At 38.0% G+C, this 21660-nt stretch overlaps 1 protein-coding gene across 1 annotated transcript; it reads right to left on the bottom strand.

The window, feature by feature from the left end:
- Positions 1-2460: 2460 nt before the first annotated feature.
- Positions 2461-20642, bottom strand: ythdf2 (YTH N6-methyladenosine RNA binding protein F2). Its single transcript, XM_056234097.1, has 6 exons — positions 20435-20642; positions 20246-20270; positions 16640-16719; positions 13342-14964; positions 8560-8622; positions 2461-4012 (listed from the first exon to the last, which is right to left on the bottom strand). The coding sequence occupies exons 1-6, from the start codon at positions 20459-20461 to the stop codon at positions 3989-3991; spliced, it is 1842 nt and encodes a 613-aa protein (XP_056090072.1). The 5' UTR covers positions 20462-20642; the 3' UTR covers positions 2461-3988.
- Positions 20643-21660: the final 1018 nt, after the last annotated feature.

Below are 21660 nucleotides of genomic sequence, written 5' to 3'. Positions count from 1 at the left end.
TCTGCAGACTTTCCTGTGGCCTGCTCTGTTATAGCGATTGATCCAAAACTATGCAAGATAAACATATACATTAGGTTTTTTTGTCCACAAGTTTAAGAATTTTCCCAATAAATTATTTTCGAGGTTGTGATTTTCTTCGAACCAAAGGCACCCCCCCCCCCCCCCCCCCCCACCACAGTTTTTATTACACAAAATGTAACCTAGATCATAATGTAAACATCAGCAGGGATGACCACTATTTGATTTGCTTAGAAGCTAAGCAGACTTTATTTTCAGAGAACGTTAGACACAGGGACAGACTAGACTGCATCTGTCTTAAGCAGAAACACACCGCATCAACGGTCTCAGAGACACGTGCCACCCCCTCCCCACCTTTATGTTGTCTGGGGATCCCAAGAGGTTTTGGGGTCCCTGGGGAGAGAGAGGCCGAGGTCAGAGAAGGGCCCCTCAGGCGGCATGATATAGACAGACGGGAGGTTGAGCCATGTGCTGCATCTTATTCCCCCTCATACATAAAACACCCCCAATATCATCCGTGCACAGTCACACACATTTGTTTCACTATATTAGTGAGGACATTGCATAGACTTCCTCTGATTATATATTATGTTAATTATATTTTTATTGCCTAACCCAACTCCTACCTCTTTAAAACTACCCATCACAGAATCATGCAAAACATATGAATAAAAATACATTTTGGCCAATTTATAAACATTTTTAAAGTGACGACCAGTAAAATGTCCTCACTAGATGGTTGTCATAATATTTCACTATATAGGTGAGGACATTTGGCCCTCACAAGTATAGCCAAACCTGTACACACACACACACACACACACACACACACACACACACACACACACACACACACACAAAAGTATACCAAAATAGAAAGGCTAATAGGCCTATTTAAGTGAGGACACTTGGCCCTCACAAGTAAAGCCAAACCCCCCCCCCACACACAGTACCCAAATAGGCAGGCTAATATTTTTAATGCACTAAAGACTCAAACATACACATTATATCCAAACTGATTCAGACCCACATAAGGCTTCTTCTAAACATTTGGTTTTTGCACTTAAAAAGGCAGAGCTCTACTGCGCTGTCACGAATTAAAGGTTTAATTGATTGATGGCTGTGACCACACCGACACTGCGCTGCAGCCTTTGACAAATTACCCAAGCTCAAAACCGTTGGGACAGTTAAATTGTCTCATACTGAGTGTGAAATGTCTCTGGTAATTTAACCTCATAAAACAAAGTGAAAGGTTTGGTGATGTTGCACACTGAAATTCAATACAAACCACAAAGCCTTCAAAATATGGGCTGATTGTGAGTGTGTTTAGGCCAATGTGATATTCTTTGACTTATGATTGTAAGGTCAGATTAGACAGAAATAAATGCTAATACAGAAACAAACATGCTGCGTCTTTCTTTACATGCATCTGTAATATTAAATGTATCTGTTCTGATAATGTGAATTTGTTCAGAAACTCTGGGGATTTTTAAAGGGACAGTTCCCCCGAAAATGAAAATTCTGTCATCATTCTTACCCTCATATAATATCAAACCGGTTTTCTTTCTTCTGTTGAACACACATAAAAAAAAAATGTTTTGAAGAATGTTGGTAACCAAACAGTTTTGTTTACCTCTGACATTCATCATTAGACAAAAAGCTGATATATTTCTCAAATTTTTATATTCCACACAAGAAAAAAAAAAAAGAAGTGTCAAACAGGTTTGGAACATGAGGGTAAAACAATAAGATTTTTTTTTTTTTATGAAGTATGCTTTTAAAGAGTTAAGTGATATAGGTTATGTTTTGTTGAAAGAAGTAGGCCTAGATCTAGTCACAGACTAAGGGAATAAAATAAAGACATTATTTGAAACATCAAATTAACAATTAATGTCATAAGTGCGACTTCTTATTATTCAAAGGGTCGTTCAGACCAGTTTAGGGATGCACATGAAAAATGAAGTTGTACCGCCCTCTGTTGGACAAGCGTTCAATTATACATGGTGCCGCCATTTTAGGATTTACCCGTCTGCCTACTGTGATTTTAGGATACAGATGTAACGAGATGCTACAACCACAAATCCCATCAGCTTTAGCGCTATAAAAGGATACCCAGTGCATCCCGTTACAGACATGCAACTTAAATAAGAGTACTCTATTTTCAGAAAATGATTATTCAAGAATTTAGCGATTATTTAAAACATACAAGCTTTGTTTACACACTCGAGGCACAACATCCACGTTCAGGTTGGACGTGTAAACAGCGCCATCGAAAGGCCAATTAAGAATGTGCGTCTATCTATTAAACAGGTAAAGCAATACCGCAGATAAAACCATACAATCACTCTCGTTATATAATGACAATTAGTACAAATAAAAAAAATCGTAGCCTATTTCTCATTACATCAAGAGAAAAGCTGGTCAACCCACAGAAAAAAACCCTTTCTGCTCTTGTGAGAAATCTCATCTCCAAAGCTTTTTAATTGCAAATCAAGCATTTTCTTCTTTGCGACCTGACTTAACCACCAAGTTAAGAGGTTATTGGTGAATTCATTTAAATGAAGTTAAAAAGTATGTTCACAATACTTAACCCAACTATTGATTCATTAAGGTGGCAAACACTCAAGGTCCGCCATTGCTTCCTGAAAAGAAACACAATGTGTTTGACAAATGACAATTAGGCAGATGGCCATGGATACAGTGTGCCATCACAAGGTAGCATTACACCAAATTCTGATCATACTATCAATTCAATTCTTCAGAAAGCAAACAGACTTGAAGTTTTGTGCAGCATCTTTATTCTGACACTGCTAAATGCCAGCAGTTCCGCAGTTGTTTAATGCACTGACATGAACAAAGTAGAAGGGGTGAAGTGCGCAGGCAGCAAGTGTAGGAGAGGAGTGTGGGTGCTGGGTGGAGGGCGGACCAGGCTGTTTGGGACATAGGTTAGTGCATGATGATGTACTTAGTCAAACAAGGGGAAAATGCAACACACAAGTTCTGCCGAGTATACCACATTTATTTTTAATGAACTGATTATGAGAAAGAGAGGGTGCAAGGCCCACCTCAATGCAGACTTAAGAAACTGAAGAGAAAGACGAGAACAAAAAAAAAAAAGACGGGAGGAGAGCAGCCCATAGCAACAAATTTTTCTTTAACTTGCAGAAGAAAAGGAGTAAATGGAAAATAAGCTGACAACTCTCAAACACGGCCCCCTTTTGTACACTATAAAACTGATCCAATGAGCAAAAGCCTTAACTCAACAAATTGGCTAGTCCATTTACCGTCCCCTGCCAACCAAACACCCTCTATTACAAAAAAAACAAACAAAAAACAGGACATTCCTGAACATTCATTAGATTTTCTTTTTTAATTACACTTTTCCATTTTATAATCTTAGTAAACTTTTTTTTTTTTTTTCTCAGAAGGTAATGAGACTTGTACTGGACTAGTGGCCAATTAACCAACAATGGAACATCCACTGAGAAGGCGACGATCATTGCACGTCCTGACTGGATGGTTTCAGCTCCGATAACGAGAAGGAGTTAACAGAGAAATGACATAATAGAACACTAGAACTCCGTTTGTTTAAAAAAGAAAAAGAAAACCCTCAAGATTGTAAGAGAAGCAAAGCCATGTGCTTGGACTGTAAAAACAATGAAAAAATTTTTTGGGAGAAAAGAGGCAGCAGAACAAAAATGGGACAAAAAAAAAAGTGGGAAGTACTGGGTTCACTATTAGAATCCTATAGAATTAAGTTGTAGTCCTATGAATAATCGTGTCATTTTCTTTTACTACAAGTTCAAAGTAAGTCTTTTAGGTCAACAGAAATCAGAGTCTTCATTGAGTTTCTTTTTTTCCTCTTTTTGAATCCTTGGTTAAATCTTCCCCAAAATAATTTCTGAAAATATCTGGTAAGATTGGGGAGAGAAAATAGGGCCTGTCAGTCTTTTGCCCAAAGCGGTGTCTGTTACTTCACACGTCCTTGACGATCCTGGAAGAGAGAATAAACACAACTGTGAACAATGGATGCTGAGGTCACTGACAGCAAATTCTATAAAGATTACATTTTAAACTCTTATAGGGCTGGGCATTGACACATGTCACGATACAACTTTGATTCACAAGCTTGCTATTCAATTCGATATAGATTAATTGGGGCCTATCAGGTACAGTACATTGCAAATTTCCTCCAGGAAAAAAATAAAAAATAAAAACTCAACTAAACAAGGAACCCCAGTTGGAATATTACTAAAATATTAAATGTTAAAAGTAATATGTAGGGTACTTGCATTTAAATTACACACAAGGAAGTTTTTCGAATGATAAAGTTAATAATTCTACTCTTCTTTTTTTTTTAAATAAACATTTATAAAAAGATGACGATTTATTCAAACATTTAATACTGAAGATTTATAATACAGGTTAGGTAAAAATACAATATGCAATATAGTGCATATATTTAATAAAAAGCTCCTCTAGAGTTCATTTTTCTAGCTGACTATCGAGTTTATAGACATTGGATGGCTTTTCTGAGGTAAATAAAATTACCTGACATTGTTTACAAGCAGCTTTATTGACGCCTTTCCACGGTTGAAACACTGATTGAGCAATTACACGAGACATGATACGGATATGGGTAAATTGTACTGTATCTTTCAACATACCTTCTGATGTTTATTTCATGCTGTAACTAGTAGTAAAATGGAAGAGATGATCCGTTCATGTGCACTTTTTGCTTGAACTGAAGCACTACAGCGGTTTGTCACGGCACATTAAAGGGTAACTCTAACAAAAAGAGTCTAGGTTAAATTTTGGCAAATCTACCCGAGTCAATCTTTCGTGCAAAAGCATAATTAGAATGGAAACGGCACTTTTTTCAGATTGACCGTATTTTCGGTTTAGGTCAAATTGCCTTTTGAATGGGAGTGCATTGGGCACTTCTATGACAGCATCAAAATCGCTATAAGTATCACCAGGGGCTCTACACATGAACTTGAGCATTGTGTATACGAAGTTTACTAAAAAGAAAGGTTTTGTACGACTCACTTTATCAGTTAGTGTTTCCGGCCGCTGGCATTTTGTCAGTCAAAAATAGTCGATCTCCGAATGCAACGTAACAGGAAGGAAAGTAAAAATGGAAAGCTTCTAAAGCTATTCACGGATAATTTGTTGTTTTGTCGTTAGTAAAAAACAATATTGACCTTGTATTTGAAAAAGGATCCTCATAATAATAATGAAATGATTCAGTGATACAGATCGACTATTTTTGACTGACAAAATGTCGACGGCCGGGAAGAACGCTAGCTACAGTGAGTTGTTCAAAACCTTTCTTTTTAGTAAACTTTGTGTACACAAACAATGTAGTCAATGCTCAAGTTTATGTGTAGAGCCCCTGGTGATACTTCGAGCACAGTTTTATGTTGTCGAGCCTTAGTTTTTTAAAAAAAAAGTGATTTTGATGCTATCATAGAAGTGCCCAATGCACTCCCATTCAAAAGGCAATTTGACCCAAAACGAAAACACGGTCAATCTTAAAAGTAGCGTTTCCATTCAAATTATGCTTTTACATGAAAGTTTGACTCGGGTATATTTGCCAAAATTGAACATAGGCTCTTTTTGTTAGAGTTAGCCTTTAAAGAGTGCCAAAATGGTGAATATTTTTTGAATTTTGTAATAAAGTGAAAGTCCCCCTGTGGTGAAAATGAAGCTTTCTTTTAATGTTGTTAATATGTCTATGTGGTGTTTTTAATATGCTTTAAGAAAAACCATGTGCAAATTCATAAGTCAACACCATTGCTTAGTATTTTCTCTTTAAAGGTGCAATGTGTAATAATTTTGAGTATCTATTAACAGAAATGCAATATGACATCCATTACTATGTTTTCAGTGGTGTATAAAGAACTTACTTAATAAACCGTAATGGTTTTATTACCTTAGAATGAGACATTTATATCTATATAACCGCGGGCACCCCCTTCTATGAAGGTCGACATATTGTGACTTCATGTTTCTACCGTATAGCCGACAGCGAACAAACAGCGCTACAGACTGCGTTTCGTCACTACCTTGAAAGAGAAGCCGCAGAAAGCTAGAAGAAGCTAGCCATAGACACCGTGAGTAGTGACTTTTCCCTTGTCAGTGGTGTAAATATGTAGTTGGATTGTTTCATGTAACTTAGTTCTTCTCCCTCGCTGTGTTATGGTTTTGCTATGTGGGGATAAATGTGCTGGTTACGTTCGTGAGACAGCTGATTAGTACTCTTGTCATTGACCGTAAAACAGTAACAGGAATCACCAACCCGTCGATCGCGGTTGACAAGTCGATCTTGGAAGCATTTTAAGTCGATCGAGTTTTCCAAAATCAGAGAAAAAAAAGCCTATTGCGTGTAGTAAATGGTGTCTAGGGGATGCGGAGGCGCGCGGCTGCGCGCGCCGTTACAAGCTCTGTTGAGCTTTGCGCTCATGCGGACGCGTCGAGTTTACACCATAGACTGTAAAAAGGTTTAAACAATGCTTTACGCTTTAACCAGCTCAGCCACAGTAACAGCTCATATTAGCCAGCTAAACTCTTACTACCCTGTTAGAAAAAATATATAGTTGCATAGTTTCATGTGGTTCTTCTCCCTCGCTGTATTATGGGTTTGCTATGTGGGGAGAAATGTGCTGGTTACGTTTGTGAGAATCAGCTGATTACTATTATTATATTATATATTAAGACCCTTGATCCTCACCTGACTATGGCTTTGTAAACTTTATCCATGATGTGGTTTATAAATGGACTGTGGTACAGGAACAGTGACAATGTTACACACTCTTGGCTTACTCTGGCTATTCTCTGCTGTCTCAGACGACGATATGTTTTTCCCGTTTTGCCACCGTAGCTTCTTCGAAAGGGAGGGGTGAGCAGTGGGCTGCGCCCTTAGTGCAACTCGCAACAGAACTGCTAGATACCACTAAAAATCACACACTGCACCTTTAAAGCTACAGTGAATCAAAGTAAAAAAAAAAAAAAAAAGCGGTTCGAAATCGCTGCCATTTCTGACATCACACACTACCTTTGTAACCAATCACGTCAACGTGTGATTGTGAAGGATTTGACCTCTGAGCTGTGTGAGTGGGGACAGGGCTAACTTGCATATTCATAGAACTACGTCTACTAAATGAGGCAAAGGTGTAGTTACATTCAAGCTATTTTAAAAGTGCACTATGCAGGAATTCCGTTTTTGTCAAACAGTGGAGGACTTGTACTGTCGTAAATAGCACTCACGTAGAGATGGCTCTGCACTCACGGCCTGATCCCCTCCCCTGTACACCGGTACCTGTTCAGTAGGATGGAAGCTGTAACGAGTTGAAATAAGGTGTGGCCCCTTTAAGAGCTGCGCGCGCCCTGTTTAACTGTCGGCAGTCAGTATTGTATGTGCGCCTCGAACACCACATGTATACGGCGCCGGGTTATTTCTGTTTGATGCTTATTTTATCAGAATTTTATCAGATCATTTTTTGCCGTAAAGCAATTCGTTACATCGCGAGACCTGATATCACGCGACACGCCGGCTCAAAGTTGCAAGTGTGTTTTTCCGCTCACATGCGTTGGGGGGTGCGAAACGACCACCATTCAACCCGAAAAGAGTAATATAACCATTCCAATGACTGCGAAGCTGTTCGGTTGAGGTAAAAAACCTGCATAATTCACCTTTAAGGCATGAAGAATTTTTTTTCAAGGCAAAAACATTTAAATGTGTCATTTTGGTGATCAAAGATGAGTTTAAAGGGATAAAATTTACTACAGGGGGACTTTAAAAGAATTTAAAAAGCTGAGACCGTTTCATATCAGAAGTAACAAAGCTCAACTCATTGCGATTGTTGGATGGTAGGTACGCTACAAAGCTTTATTCATTAATCAACTGAAAATAGGATAGACTAAAATATTGATTCAAGGGATTTAAGAATCAATATTAGTTCTTCAAAATGTGAATCAATTAAAATCGAGAAATCAATATTTTTAATTAAGCAAGCCCTACCATTATTAGAAAAATTACATCAAAAAGTCTAAAACTAGATCTGTAAGAAAAATTTATAATTTAAAGTACACTAGAAAAGTTTGGGGTCGGTAATATTTTTTTTTATGTTTTGAAAATTCTTAATTCATGTGATGGCAAAGCTGAATTTTCACCATCATTACTCCAGTCTTCAATGTCACATGATCCTTCAGAAATCATTCTAATATGCTGATTGGGTGCTCAAGAAACAATTATTATTATTATCAACATCAATGTTAACAATGGCTGCGTTACTATATAAAATGACATTTAATGGCATAAAACCATTTACCAATGTTATCAGAGCATATTTTTACTAATGCGTCAACTGACAAGCCCAAAAAGTCTTTCAAGTTGACAAACATGTCTAATGGCAGGGCCTGCTGCCAAAACTAACAGATTAAATCTATTACTTACAAGCTCACATAAACTCTAATTTACAAGCATGCTGACATATAGAGGACAGTATGAATGAGTGGCGAATCTGTAAGATGCATCACCTGCATTCTGTAGTGGCTCCGACTGGAGTTACTGGAGTACGGGTCACTCCCCTGAACCTCCACCTGCCCAAGAGAGAAATAGTTTAGTCAAATCCTTTTGGAATGCCAAATAACACCATTCAAATGCAAATTACAGAGAACAACAATATTTGTATACCAGGCCAAATATTGATTAATTTGACAATGACCATTCTTTAATTGATCAACCATTTTGGACCAAACAATTTAAATGTCCAGTTTCTCATCACTGGACAAGAATTTACTAAATTAATAAATAAAAATCTCTTGAATGAATGGATTCAATGACAGACATTTTTTAACAGTCACTTGTCGCCACCTGGTGGTGTAAAGATGTAATCGATGCAATTGTTATTTGAAGCAGCACGTTACTTTCAAAATAGAGTTGAACGATTAATCGTTAAAAGACCGCAATCTCGATTCAAACACCCACGCAATCTCATTCCTTAATGACAACTATTAAACCTTTTACAAATCACACCGAAACATTCAAATCTGCATTTGCTCTGCCACTGACCCAGAGAAAGCAGTTGTATAGGTATGAAACTGCTTCAGTCTTTTCAAACACACTGTATCAATACTTCTGTTACAAATATCAAAATGATCACAGAACTGGGATAAAAGTTTAGTTAATTTATAAACACTGATGTCTACGGTAGCGATCAAAATAGAGCAGATCACCTTTTGAAAGTAACGTGGCACTTTAAATAACGATCGTATCATTACATTGTTACGCCACTAAGTGGCAACAAGTGACACATTTATTTGTCACTGAATCATTCATTCAAGAGATTCGTTTAAAAACACTGATTCATCCATTACTGAAACAAGAATGAGTGCGTCATTGAATCATTTATTCAAACCAATTAAAAAAAAAAATTCTTTCAAATGAAACATTTTAAATAGCAGCATGAGAGTATTTGAATAGAGATTGCAATCTTTTAACAACTTGTTGTGCCGTTCTACTGGAGTGATGAGTGCAGAAAGACAAACGCTAAAATGGTGCTCTTTTAAGCCCAAAGCATACTTCGTTTTTTACGCGTATGTGAGGGTCTGGAAAATAGTACTTCGTACACGCAGGTTACACATGCGCATTTCATTTATTTTGCATTAAGTTGTTCCACAAGGTGGCAACACTTAAACGGGCCATTGTTTCACAGTAGAAAACTAAACTAACAGACAGAACTACAACAAAATACCAGAGATTGCCACAACAACAGGCGCCTGATTGACAAGAGTTTGTGTGAGGGGGTTTTGATAGTCACAACTTTAGTTTAAAAGAACAAACATTTTTATAGGTCATAACTTCAGGAGAAAAATAGTGCAGACACTGAACAAAGACCCGCCTCATGCTATTAAATTGAGTATACTTTGAAAAGGCTACCCGTTTAAGCTAGCGTACGACCAAAAAAAAAAAAAAAAAAAAAAAAAAAAAAAAAAAAAAAAGTAGTATACATTGGCTTAGAAAGAAAGTAGAATTTTCATTGTCATTTTTCAGAATAAACCCAATGTCAAACAAGTCTATGTATTTTAAGGAGGTGAAGGGGGAACCACAGTGCTAGCATCTCTAAGGAAAAAGAAAGAGACAAAAGTAAAGAAAGATGTAATTGCAAATAATATTTCACTTGAAGGTGTTATCTTTATAATGTATTTCAGTAAGAAATACTTCACAAAGCAATTGCATCCTATTCAAACAGAATAATCGCACTGCTACCAACATTCAGTGAGCTAAACTGGTGATGTCAGCCCACCAATACAAAAAGAACTGTAATAAGAACTCTATTCTGGATCTTAGAGCCATAATTCATGTCATCCATAATATAACCCCGGTAAAGAAATGAATTCTCTAAAAATTACGTATGCAACAGCACCACGCACACGTGGCAGAAAAAGCATAAGTGTAAACACCATATGAAAGAGAACAGTGGATATCTGGGCTGGGCTTTTGTTTTAACAATTACGAGCTGTCAGGTAACTATAAATGCTGGTCAGCGCAGTCACCACAAACTAACACCAAGCCAAAAATATACGTTAAACAGAGACAGCAAAGTAAAATCATGAATCAATAAATTATTAAATAAAACACAGAATAAAAGTGATCACACCCATACATCACGTTAGTATTCATGTGCCACTTTAAACATGGTCTCACACTGTTTTGATTGTGGCAAAAAAAAACATGCAGATCTGAAATATGGGCAGCAAAATGTTTTTCAAGTAACTTGATGTTCTCTTGCAGTGATGCACAGTAACTACAAGAGCTGTGCTACCTGTGGTTGGGAGTTTTTAAGGTGGGCTTAACCGAAAGTTTGTCATCTGACATACTAACATTCTGGTCAAACAAGAGGGGTTATAGGGATTCAAGCTGGTAAAACGTTGTTCCACTAACAAGAAACTCAGTTGAGAGAAAAAAAAGGTTTAATTCTAAAGATTTAAACTGCATGAGCGCCACAGCATGAGTTAAAAGAGACAGTTCACCCCAAAATAAATTTCAAACCAGTATGACTATCTTCTGCAAAACAGAATATTTCAACTATTTGTCCATACACTGATTGAACCTCAACCTTTGATTGAACAAAACGGTTCAGCAGAAATTCATCCGGGTTTGGAATGACAGCATCGATCGTTTTTCTTTTTTACAAGCAAATAGGCTAGGCCGATTTTCATTAAGCAAATTTGTTTGTTGTTTATTTTCTCTATAACAGGTCAAACTGACTTTTAATTTCAAAACCAGAAAGGTCCGACTTTAGATGTTAAATAATGCTACATAAGACAACTTCACAAACCAAAAACAGTACAGACTGTAAATGCAAATTCACTTTCAAACAGTAGGTGGCGCTTATATACCAGTAGCAATATAGCATTTCCTTGGTTACCGCTTATAAACAGGCATTATGGGAGGTAAGAGGAAAAGAAAATGCTATCAAGACTTTTCTGGAAAGTCAGTTCCCTTTAGAGATACATTCATAAACACCCAACCCCAATTCAATATTTATATATTGTTTCTAATATTTTGCGCATCGCAAACACTGAGGTTGTTCCCTTTTTCTGACTGCAAATGATGGGAGGGAAACAATTGTTTTATGTATACTTATAATTAGAGGTCGACCAATAGTGGATTTTACCGATACCGATAACTAGGTTTAACCGCACATGCCGATAACCGATTTAACCTATATTTTTTTTAATGGATACGGGATTAAAAACAAACGTAAAAAAGACCAAGTAAAACAGGGCTGAACTGAAATGTGCTAAATGAAATGTATAAATATGAATATTAAAATGAGAAGTCCTACAGAATATAATGTAGAAATTCTACATAAATATAATTTAAACATTAAAATATTACAGGTCAAATATGTGTTTCTTTAGCTATAACCTAGAAACATATGTACATCTCATAGGTAACACTTTGCAAGTCCCATTTGTTAACAAGGATGTAGCTTTCATGAACTGCATTATGCAATATACATTTTTACTGCAATGTATTAATATTTTAGCAATACCATTGTACCTTGATCATTCATGTTAGTTCAGTACATTAAGCTAATAACAGATCAAATACAAATTAAAACTCAATTTAAAATGTATTACTAAATGTTGAAATTAACAAACTAACAATGAATAATACTTCTACAACATTTATTAACCTTAGTTAATACTAAAAATGTAATCTTATTGTAAAGTGTTACCATTTCATATAAATCCAAAGAGTCATGCTTAAGGATGGCCATATTTAAATATCTGCAAGGCCAGAGCACTAAAATTACATAAATGTAGGCCTATTACATGTATAGTCTCTCACTTTATTTACTTATATTTTAGAACACCTGATTATGATGATCAAAATAACAATATGTATTGCAGTGATAAAAAAAGAACGGAGATGGAATGCGTTTCTGATTTGTTTGTTTCTGTCGGCTGCATGAACACATCAATGTTGAGAAAGCAATCACGTCACTAGCTTTAAATATGTAACTTCGCCGGCTAATGAATGCACAAAAGTGACCAGCTGGATATAAACTAATGGAAATAGATGGTAACAATTGCAACAAAACATTTGGGTCAGGTTTGCGTGTTGTCACATTGCTTTAAATCGCTTGAGGTAGCAACTACTAATGTTAGTCCTCTCAGCCTCGACAGCAAACATACTACTTCTTTCTCTGCTAATGCAGCATCTAGTCAACAAATTAACTGACTACAAATTAAATGTACTTTAGTGTTCTGTATTCATACCGTTTCGCTGTCGATGTTTTAAATCAAAGTGTCAGCGCTCTCCGTGAAGCCTCACGTGTTAACGTAAACAACTCAGCCAGTGATAGTTTCTATCGGTGTGGATTTTTGCCAATAACGATAGTTCCACCAATCAACTATTGGTACCGATATATTGGTAAAACCGATGAAGTTGACCTCTACTTATAATCTAGCTCTTTGTTTTATTTTTGCATCAAACCACAAATCTGCATTTCAATGACCTGTCGCAACATGCCACATTTGAGGTTGCATTTTCAAGACATTAAAATTTATATATCTTATGTAAATGGATATGTGACAGAGGAAACCATCTTAATCTTCTTCTGAATTGGATAAAAGAAACAACTCCATTTCTAAGAGCATAAAGGTATGAGTTTAGATGGAAAATATCAAAAGGACAATTGACATTTAACATTTTGAAATTGACATCAGCAAAAGAACTTTGTGAAGAACTGGATAAAAAAATAATCGGCTTTATATTCCTGATGGAGCAAGGCCATGGCAGGTTACCTTTTTCACACTTTCCTCCTCTTCCTGACGTTTCTCGTAGTGTGAGAAGTCGTCAAAAATGGAGGTGGTGTGCTTGTAACTTGCGATGATCTTCAACACTTGACGCGCCTTGTCCAGTGGAACCTCCTGTGTGTCACGGGAGTTGGTCACCGGCTTATTCTCATTGTTTTCCAGACGAATGTGCCTCAGTTGACTGTTGGGAACGTCCTTCACAAAGATCCAACGCACATCGAAACGGCCCTTCCACTTGTCCTGCGACCACACACCTGCACAAGTGTTGTAGTCCACGGGCGATCGCATCTCAGCCACGCCACAGAAGTGCCCGCTGCCGTTCACGCTGAAGAGCAGGTAGAGAGGCCCTTTGTTGGCCAGCGAACGGTACGCAGCGTCCAGGCGCTTATTGCCGTGTTCTGTGCTGCACCAGATATTGTACTTAATGGAGCGATGGATGTCGTCCTCAGAGTAGCTCTTGATGATGAAGACACGACCGTGCTTAGGGTTCCAGTCAAAGTCCTTGGGATTGTAGTTGTTCACCATGCGCAGTTTCTCCAGAACTGGGTGGGGCTCTGCTGGCACAGCAACGCCACCCATTCCTGAATTTGGAGGGGATTGGCCAGGTCCACCCGCTGCGTCCCCAAAGCCATTAGCACGGTTACGTGGAGGCACCCAGCGGGTCGGCTGGGAGGGTTGGGGAGCGGGAGGGCCCTGGGATAGTGGAGGTGGGACAGCACCAGGCTGGCCACCTGGAGGAAGAGGGTGCTGACCGAGTTGACCAGTAGGAGGCCCTAGCTGTCCATTGCTGAGGGGCAGCTGCGGCACCCCGCCAGCAGTAGCACCCGGTTGAGGAGACGATTGATTGGGCGGCTGTCCATTAGTGGGCAGGGAAGTCTGTTGTGGGGCTGCTGGTTTAGGCATAGTCCCCTTGTTGTCCCAAGTCCCAATATCCATGTTATGTTTGATTGGAGGTGGTGGCAGATTTGTCCCGCAAAGTCCCCCCTTGGTTTTCAGCTTAGGCTGTGGTTTGGCAGGCTTGCTGGCAATGTCCGCCCAAGATGCAGCTTTTGCAGGAGCCATGGAGGCGGGTGGCATGGTGGGAGCTGCAGACACCTGACTCAGTGGCCCTCCAGGAAGTCCAGAACCAACAACTTTGGGTGCCATGTCCCCAGCCCCAATTTTAAGCCCCGCCATGCCCTGATCCAAGCTATTCATTCCCACAGCCTTGTTAAGCGGCTCATTCGCTGCAAAGGGAGACTGTCCGTCGATCATTGCGCCTCCTAGTGTGCTAGGGGCATAGGCGTAACTGCTGCTGTAACCTGAGCTCTGTGTGGACTGTCCCTGAGAGCTGCTGTTCCCCCAGGCAGGGAAGTCAATCCCACTGGGGAAGAAGTTGAAGCCATGCTGTCCCAGGAAAGGGTTGCTCCCCAGTGCCCCAGACTGGCCAAACATGGCATCTGGGAGAAAGTGGTGCTCCCCATTGCTAAGCTGTCCATAAGAGGCCAGGTAAGGCATCGGGGGATCACCGCCTGTAGACCATGCTGCTTCATTCAGAGAATAGGTGAAGCCTATTGAGGGGCTGTAGTAACTTGGCATGTAGGAGTCGGACATGGCCGTATAGGCATTGCTCTGCAAAACAAGGAAAATATATGAGCTTCATATTGATCAACATCAGATGCACAGTCTGAAAATACAAACAAGTATGATATAAAAGCAGTGGGGAGTCAAAACATTAACAAGTGACATTAGGGTGAAAGCAGCAAAGGAACTATTTTCTACCATTTCAATTATCTGTACTACCATTAAAGTCATTGTTATCCAAATATTCCAACATTACTGCTGGTTTGAAAAAGTTAAGCTTAATAAAAATAAATGAAGGAAGTGAGGCTAACAGAGGCTTAAATAACAATAAGAATTTATTCTGCTTGTAGTCAGGCCAGTTGTACTGATTACTACTTGCCTCGTCAATTTCACTGGCCAACCTAATTTAAAATGTATAAATTAATTTACACTTCATTAGAGATGTCTAAACTTTTCAATCGTAGATTTAAAAAAAAAAACCATTTACTTATCAGATGCATTCAATTTAACAACTTTTCAACATTGTTAAGAAATGCTTTTGAGCACCAAATCAGGTTATTTCTGAAGGACCACGTGAGACGTGAAACTGAAGACTGGAGAAATGATGCTGAAAATTAAGCTTTGCCATCACATGACTAAATAAGAAGGTTTTAATTGTCATATTTCACAATTTTAATGTTTCTACTGTATTTTTAAATCATAAATGCAGGCTTAGCAAGTTAGTTAAATTTTTTTTAATTCTTATATCCCCAAACTGATTTGCATATACACTACTATCATTTAATTCTTGCAATATCAACAAAAACTAATCTGGTACACACTACACAGCTACATAAAATGTACTTAGCTGAAAAAAGAAAAAAAAAAAAAAAAGAAAAAAAAAGAGTTTAGCTTTGCAATAAAAATACATGTGAATGATAAAAAAAAAGAAGTGCCCTTGGGTCATCAGGCCGTTTTTTTATCAATGAGCTCTGCTAACCATAACATAAGACTGTACTAACATCTGTATTAAAACATGTCTCTGAAAATGTTGAGCTTTGAGAATATCATTTAGGACTGGTCAAGGACCGAGACCCCCTCCAGGCACACAGCCTGCTCATATTTTCAACACCAGCAATCAGCTTTGTTAGAGCAACAGTGGCACAGATTCCCTACAAAAGATCCCAGCATTCCTTTGACAGAGAATACTAGACCCTTTATTCATTTGGGTCCCATTTTTCTGAGAAGACAGAAATCCATTGCCAGAAAACCCACTATTTCAGCATACATTAGTGCAAGGATTGATAAATTAGGGAATTTTTCATTTGAAAGAAATTCTATTATAGAATGTCTGGAACCTCTGGACAGGAACTAACATAATACTTGATAATTATTTCATTCATTAATCACCTTTCATCACTTTGATGTTGTACTGCATTTTGCACAATTTCCTGACTCGTCAATGTGCACTAAGATTTAGGCTGCAACTAAATATCTGCCTATGTAAATAATATGATGTATGACTTGACTAAGTCCACACACCTCTTTAACCAACACTCGTACAGTCTTTGGCCGTAGTGTAGAGTGCCATGGTGACACCCCAATAAAAAAACAAAAACAAAGCACAGAGACCAGGATGCAATTACAGGCCATAACGAACCCTCAAGAGAATAGGCAGCAAAAAACAATAGCCCTGCTCTTTGTCTCTATGGGTTCTTTTGTTTAGCTCTGAAACAAGACCTACCTGTCTGGGCTGAGCGTTCAGGTAAGGCTCGAACTCATCATCGTTCAAAGTATCCTTTTGGGTAACAGCTCCGTTTTGCACTGGAAAGCAAAAGATACAGAAAGTTAGAGCATCCACAATTTCTTCTTTTTTTTACAGCAGCCTAATGAAAAGGACACAAGTGTAAGCCAAAGCAAGGAGAGTAAGGAAATTTTATCTAGGAACTTGTGTGCTTCCCAAGAAACAAAATTCATAGTGCATTCAAGTCCTCCTGGGAAGTTTGTATTTACAAGTTGGGAAGTCAATTACAAAATCAGGTGCGCTCAAATCACTTTGGTCAGAGCGAAATGACAAAGTACCTTTTCCACAAAAAAAGCAAGCCTTTCTAACATTACTTGTACAAAATCATGAATATAATGCACATCAGGTGGGGTTTTGCATTTTTGTTTTTATAAAATTTTTAAATGTGCTATAAACGGAATTATATATATTCTAATGTAATTGTACAATAATTTTGTACAGGCAACTTAGCTAGTTTTATTGTAAATGCACAAAAATAAAACATACATATCAACAGATTTACCATCAGCTACATCCATTGTCTAGGTTCTCACTGATGCCCCCTCCCCAACTCCCAGAGATTATACCCACTCAATTATGACTTTGAGGTGGCGTTAATGTATAAAAGTTGAATGCACCATCAGATCAATGCATCTGCTGCTGAACTCAACATGTGGATTCATCACACTAACTGTCAAACTGAAAAGAAATAGCTAGAATAAAAAAGCATTACCTAATTTTTAACGAAAATGACAATCTGACAATATCTCTTTACAGTTAGAGACACAAAGCAAAGACAGATCCTCATCAAATGCAAATATCAGAAAACTTCATTTTACTATACTGTCAGAAAGATCAAATGCAGGTGGTTATTTATCACAGCCAAATTTATATTTCAACATCAGAAACCAGCCAGCGATCTGATCTTTATACTAATTTAAGATATATCGGCCACCATATCTTTATTGGTGATATAGCCTAGCCTATGTTAATTTTTAATGTTATTGTTATCGTCCCAATAAGAAAAATTTGCCGATATATTAAAGCAGATAAGCCGGTATTATTTCCTTTAGCTGAGACTCTTCAGATACACACTGCTCCCCATGATGTTTTTTTAATTGCTTGAAATATGATTGGAATCACTTCAAAAAGGAAACAGTTAAGTGCAACATGTGCAGCGGAAGTGACATATAGGCTACATAAAATTATTAGGGATGCAACGATACCGCTTTTTCAAAACCGATCCGATACGATACCAAAATTTTGAGTATTGGCCGATACCGATACCAATCCGATACCAGTGCAGTTTTTTTTTTATCAAGTAAAATTTATATAACTCTGTGTTTAACACACAAAAGAGTGATTATCAGTTCAACACACAATCTACTTAATACAGATAACTTAATTTTAAAGAAAAACAACAAATCCAAAAAATATATGATCATAATCTGTGACAAAAATGCTATTATAAACTAGATTAGTGGATAATTCAGCAGTAAAATTTAGTCTAGAAAAATCACGAGTGCACAATAATTGTATAAAATCTGAACATTTAGTGAAAAAATTAGGGGAACAAATAAGAGACAATAAGTGTAACACTAAATCTGGTCAAACGTTACAAATGGATTGTTGTTTTTGTATTGTTGTAAAATACATTCATGAAAAACAAGATAACAAAAATCAAAAAGATAAATTATTATATATAGCCTATATAGGCTACTATAAAATTGAGACATGTTTTAAATGTATAGCACAGCTGTTTAATGAGGCAGCAACATATGATAGATAGGACAGAACAAGAAAGGCTATTAATAATCTTTCATTGCGCAAAAGTAGTATGATATGATTATGAAAGACTCCAATACAGTGCGGCACACAGCGCTTATGCGCATCCCGAGCGCAGAATGATGCGCTTGAAGCAACACGGAGTCACAGCGCGTCGAGTCCGCATTTAAAAGTTCAAAGCACAAAGGAAATACATATTGATGCGTAGTGTACACAGTATCTATCTAATCTATGCAATCGTTTATTGAGCCTTTTCTTTTAACAGTTTTAAATTTCAGTTACTGTGCGCGTGAAGAACTATATAGTGCTCTGACTCTACTTTAGTGTTGCGATCTAACAGACGCCCGGTAGAAAGTAACATGATTTAGTTACAACAATAAAGTCCAGCAATATAAAGTTGTTTTATGCGAAACCATAGACCTTTATCTACAGATCAAGTATAATAATAGTAACATTGAATCATCTTGGAGAGTTTCATCGTGTTGACTCTTGTACCCGAACGCGACGCGCTGTTTGATGCTGAATGGAGAATGACTGACAGCCGCAGCGGAGGGAAAAAGTTTACGTGGTCTTGAATTTAATGACTTAAATATTCATTTATATCTCACATTATACTATATAATGGCTTCAGAACACTTAGAAGATAGTGCACGAAAACTTTATGGTGCTTTATAATGTTTTTGTGCCTTTTGTGGGGCTTAACAATAACACAGAATAATATGCACAATATCGGATTTGGATCGGCCTCGTCTGACCGATACCCGATCCGGCAAAAATGGCAGTATCGGAGCCGATACCGATACTGAGTATCGGATCGATGCATCCCTAAAAATTATAATAAGAACATTATAATTGTGTGCTTGGGACATGGCTTTTAATGGTGAGACTAGTTTTTGTAATCAGGTTCTCAAATTATAAAAATTTGGATTTAGATCTATCCGTCAATATATTGGTTATCGGTATCAGCCAAAATGATAACAGTGTAGTAGTCTTAACTGTCATTTACATCTTGCTGAAAATGTATAGCACTTAACTTTATGTCTAGAGCATTTAACTTAGCCTATTCAGTATATAGTACATACTTTATTAAGATCATACTGGCTGTTTAAGTATTTCCCCATCCGTTTTGTCACTGTGTCTGTTGGCAGTCTACTTTTTTCTAATACTGTATGCAAAACATCCTCAGTACTTTTTACATTGAAAATTGACTAAAATAAAGGATTAAAAGCTCTCACATCATATCCATGTGGTCATGTGCTCTAATTCAAAACGTAACTGGATTGTAAAAGGTTGATAGCCTAACGTTACACTTCATGTGGTGCTGAAAATCCCCTTAACAGGTTCCTCCCGGCAGCATGTTTAAACCCCCGCCACTTGGCCACTGACAGAGATGCTGATCTAAGGGTATGTGGGACACTTACACCACCACATTTGAAGTAAACACCTAAAAACTGTGTTCAAGCAGAGTGTATGTGGGTGTTCAGCTGCTTGAGTGTGTGTCACGCGTTCAGCTGCACTCGGCCTCACTCATATTCGCCTGTGCTAGGCGGCTAACTAGCGTGGGCTATAAACACAAGCTCTTGTCAGTTCAGTGAGACTAAAACCAGCCAGATCCTCTACTATAAGACCCACTTCTCTTCTAATCCCACGTGGGATTGTTTTAAGCAGGTTTAGCCGCTTGATTTAATAGCGGAATTGGTATGAACACACGGCCTGCTAACAGCAGCACCAACACGAGACTCTTTTTACAGCGCAAAAACGGAATGCCAGCACTTCACCTACCTTTGTTTGCTTGGCCTTTCGGTCTCTGGATTGGGTCCAGGTGATTCATGAAGGAGTGAGTTTTGAGAGGAAAGAGGGAGAATAAATGAAGGTTTATATGAAGCTCAGGCCTGAACTCGCGCTGCGAGAGAGAAAAAAACCCGCCTCGACGCCACTTCTGCTCAATGTTCACAAAGTGCCTCTGTTTACCTGCTCCAGAAGGCTGCTGGCTGACATTTCTCTCTCCCCGGAGCCTGTGTGTTATACTGCGCGTTTGTTTGCGGGTTAAAGTCAACGGGAAATGCGTGTGTTTTTAGAGTCTTTGCGCCCGTCTCTCTCGCTCGCTCGCTCTCTCTCTCTCTCGCTACAGCTGCAGATCAGACACACAATGGCGGGCTGCAGTTCCTCCACACTTTAACATGGCCGAGCAGCCGCCGCACATTCATCCACGGCAGGACAGCGCCGCTGCACGGCGGGGAGGAGGAGGTTGTTTATGTCTGTGATGGGGAAATCTTCTTTGGATATTTACATACTTTTAATAAATATGTGCTTTATGTTGTAGTGCCCGTTACTCACAACAGTGCTATGCGTTAAATGTCTTATTCCTGTTATAGAGTATGCGATTTGTTAAAAGTTTATTTATAAATAGGCCTATTTGAATAAGCTATTAGAACATAGAGGGGCGGTTTCACAGACATGGCTTAGACTAAACCCAGATTAGGCATTAGTTCAATTAGGACATTTTAGTAGCTTTTATAAACGTGTCTTTCAAAAACATTACTGATGTGCATCTTGAGACAAAACAATGAATGGCACTGACATATTGTCATATGTCAATACAAGTTCAGTTAAAACAGCTCAAACGTGCATTTTAGTCTGGGACTAGTTTAAAACGTGTCTGTGAAACCAAGGGAGAATATTTGAAATTTTAATCTAGAAATTTAGACAATGTAGAAAAACTGTAAACCAAATAGTAGCCTAGGCTATAGAACATTTTTTTTTCCAACGAATTAACTACAGTCATTTTTTAACAATTAAGTTATTGACTATAAATGTATTTATACAATTCACAGCCCCTATAAGCACACATTTCAGCCGTCTATCCTGACAAATTTGAATTATTTTCGTACCATAGTCTATAAAGATAAGTCGTAGGCAGCCACAACGACTTATCCTGAAAAGGCTAGTTCGTTGTCTCAGTTTAAAACATTCATCCTGGAATTACAGAACTTGAATTAGGCTATCAAGAAGACACGAACATTTTAAAAGTGAAAATATCAAAATTAACTTTAAGTGGATAGGCCCACTCTTATTTAAGATCCCACTGCGCAATTAGTTCGAATGAAAGAATGAATATGTGTTTTTATGGAAGCTTGTTTCCGCCACAGAATAGCCTACATTACAACAATGAAAAATGTAGGCTAATTGCTTTTCCC

Source organism: Rhinichthys klamathensis, unplaced genomic scaffold (assembly GCF_029890125.1).
Source record: "Rhinichthys klamathensis goyatoka isolate OS25496 unplaced genomic scaffold, OSU_Roscu_1.1 h1tg000387l_1, whole genome shotgun sequence".
NCBI lineage: Eukaryota > Metazoa > Chordata > Actinopteri > Cypriniformes > Leuciscidae > Rhinichthys > Rhinichthys klamathensis.
This window is presented reverse-complemented; position numbering and strand designations above follow the sequence as displayed.

Coding starts and splice junctions, on each gene's coding strand:
- ythdf2 (XM_056234097.1), bottom strand. CDS start 20,461: ATGTCAGCCAGCAGCCTTCTGGAGCAG. Junction 16,720..20,245: donor GAAAGGCCAAGCAAACAAAG/GTAGGTGAAGTG, acceptor TTTGCTTTCCAG/TGCAAAACGGAGCTGTTACC. Junction 8,623..13,341: donor AGGAGGAAAGTGTGAAAAAG/GTAACCTGCCAT, acceptor TCTCTTGGGCAG/GTGGAGGTTCAGGGGAGTGA.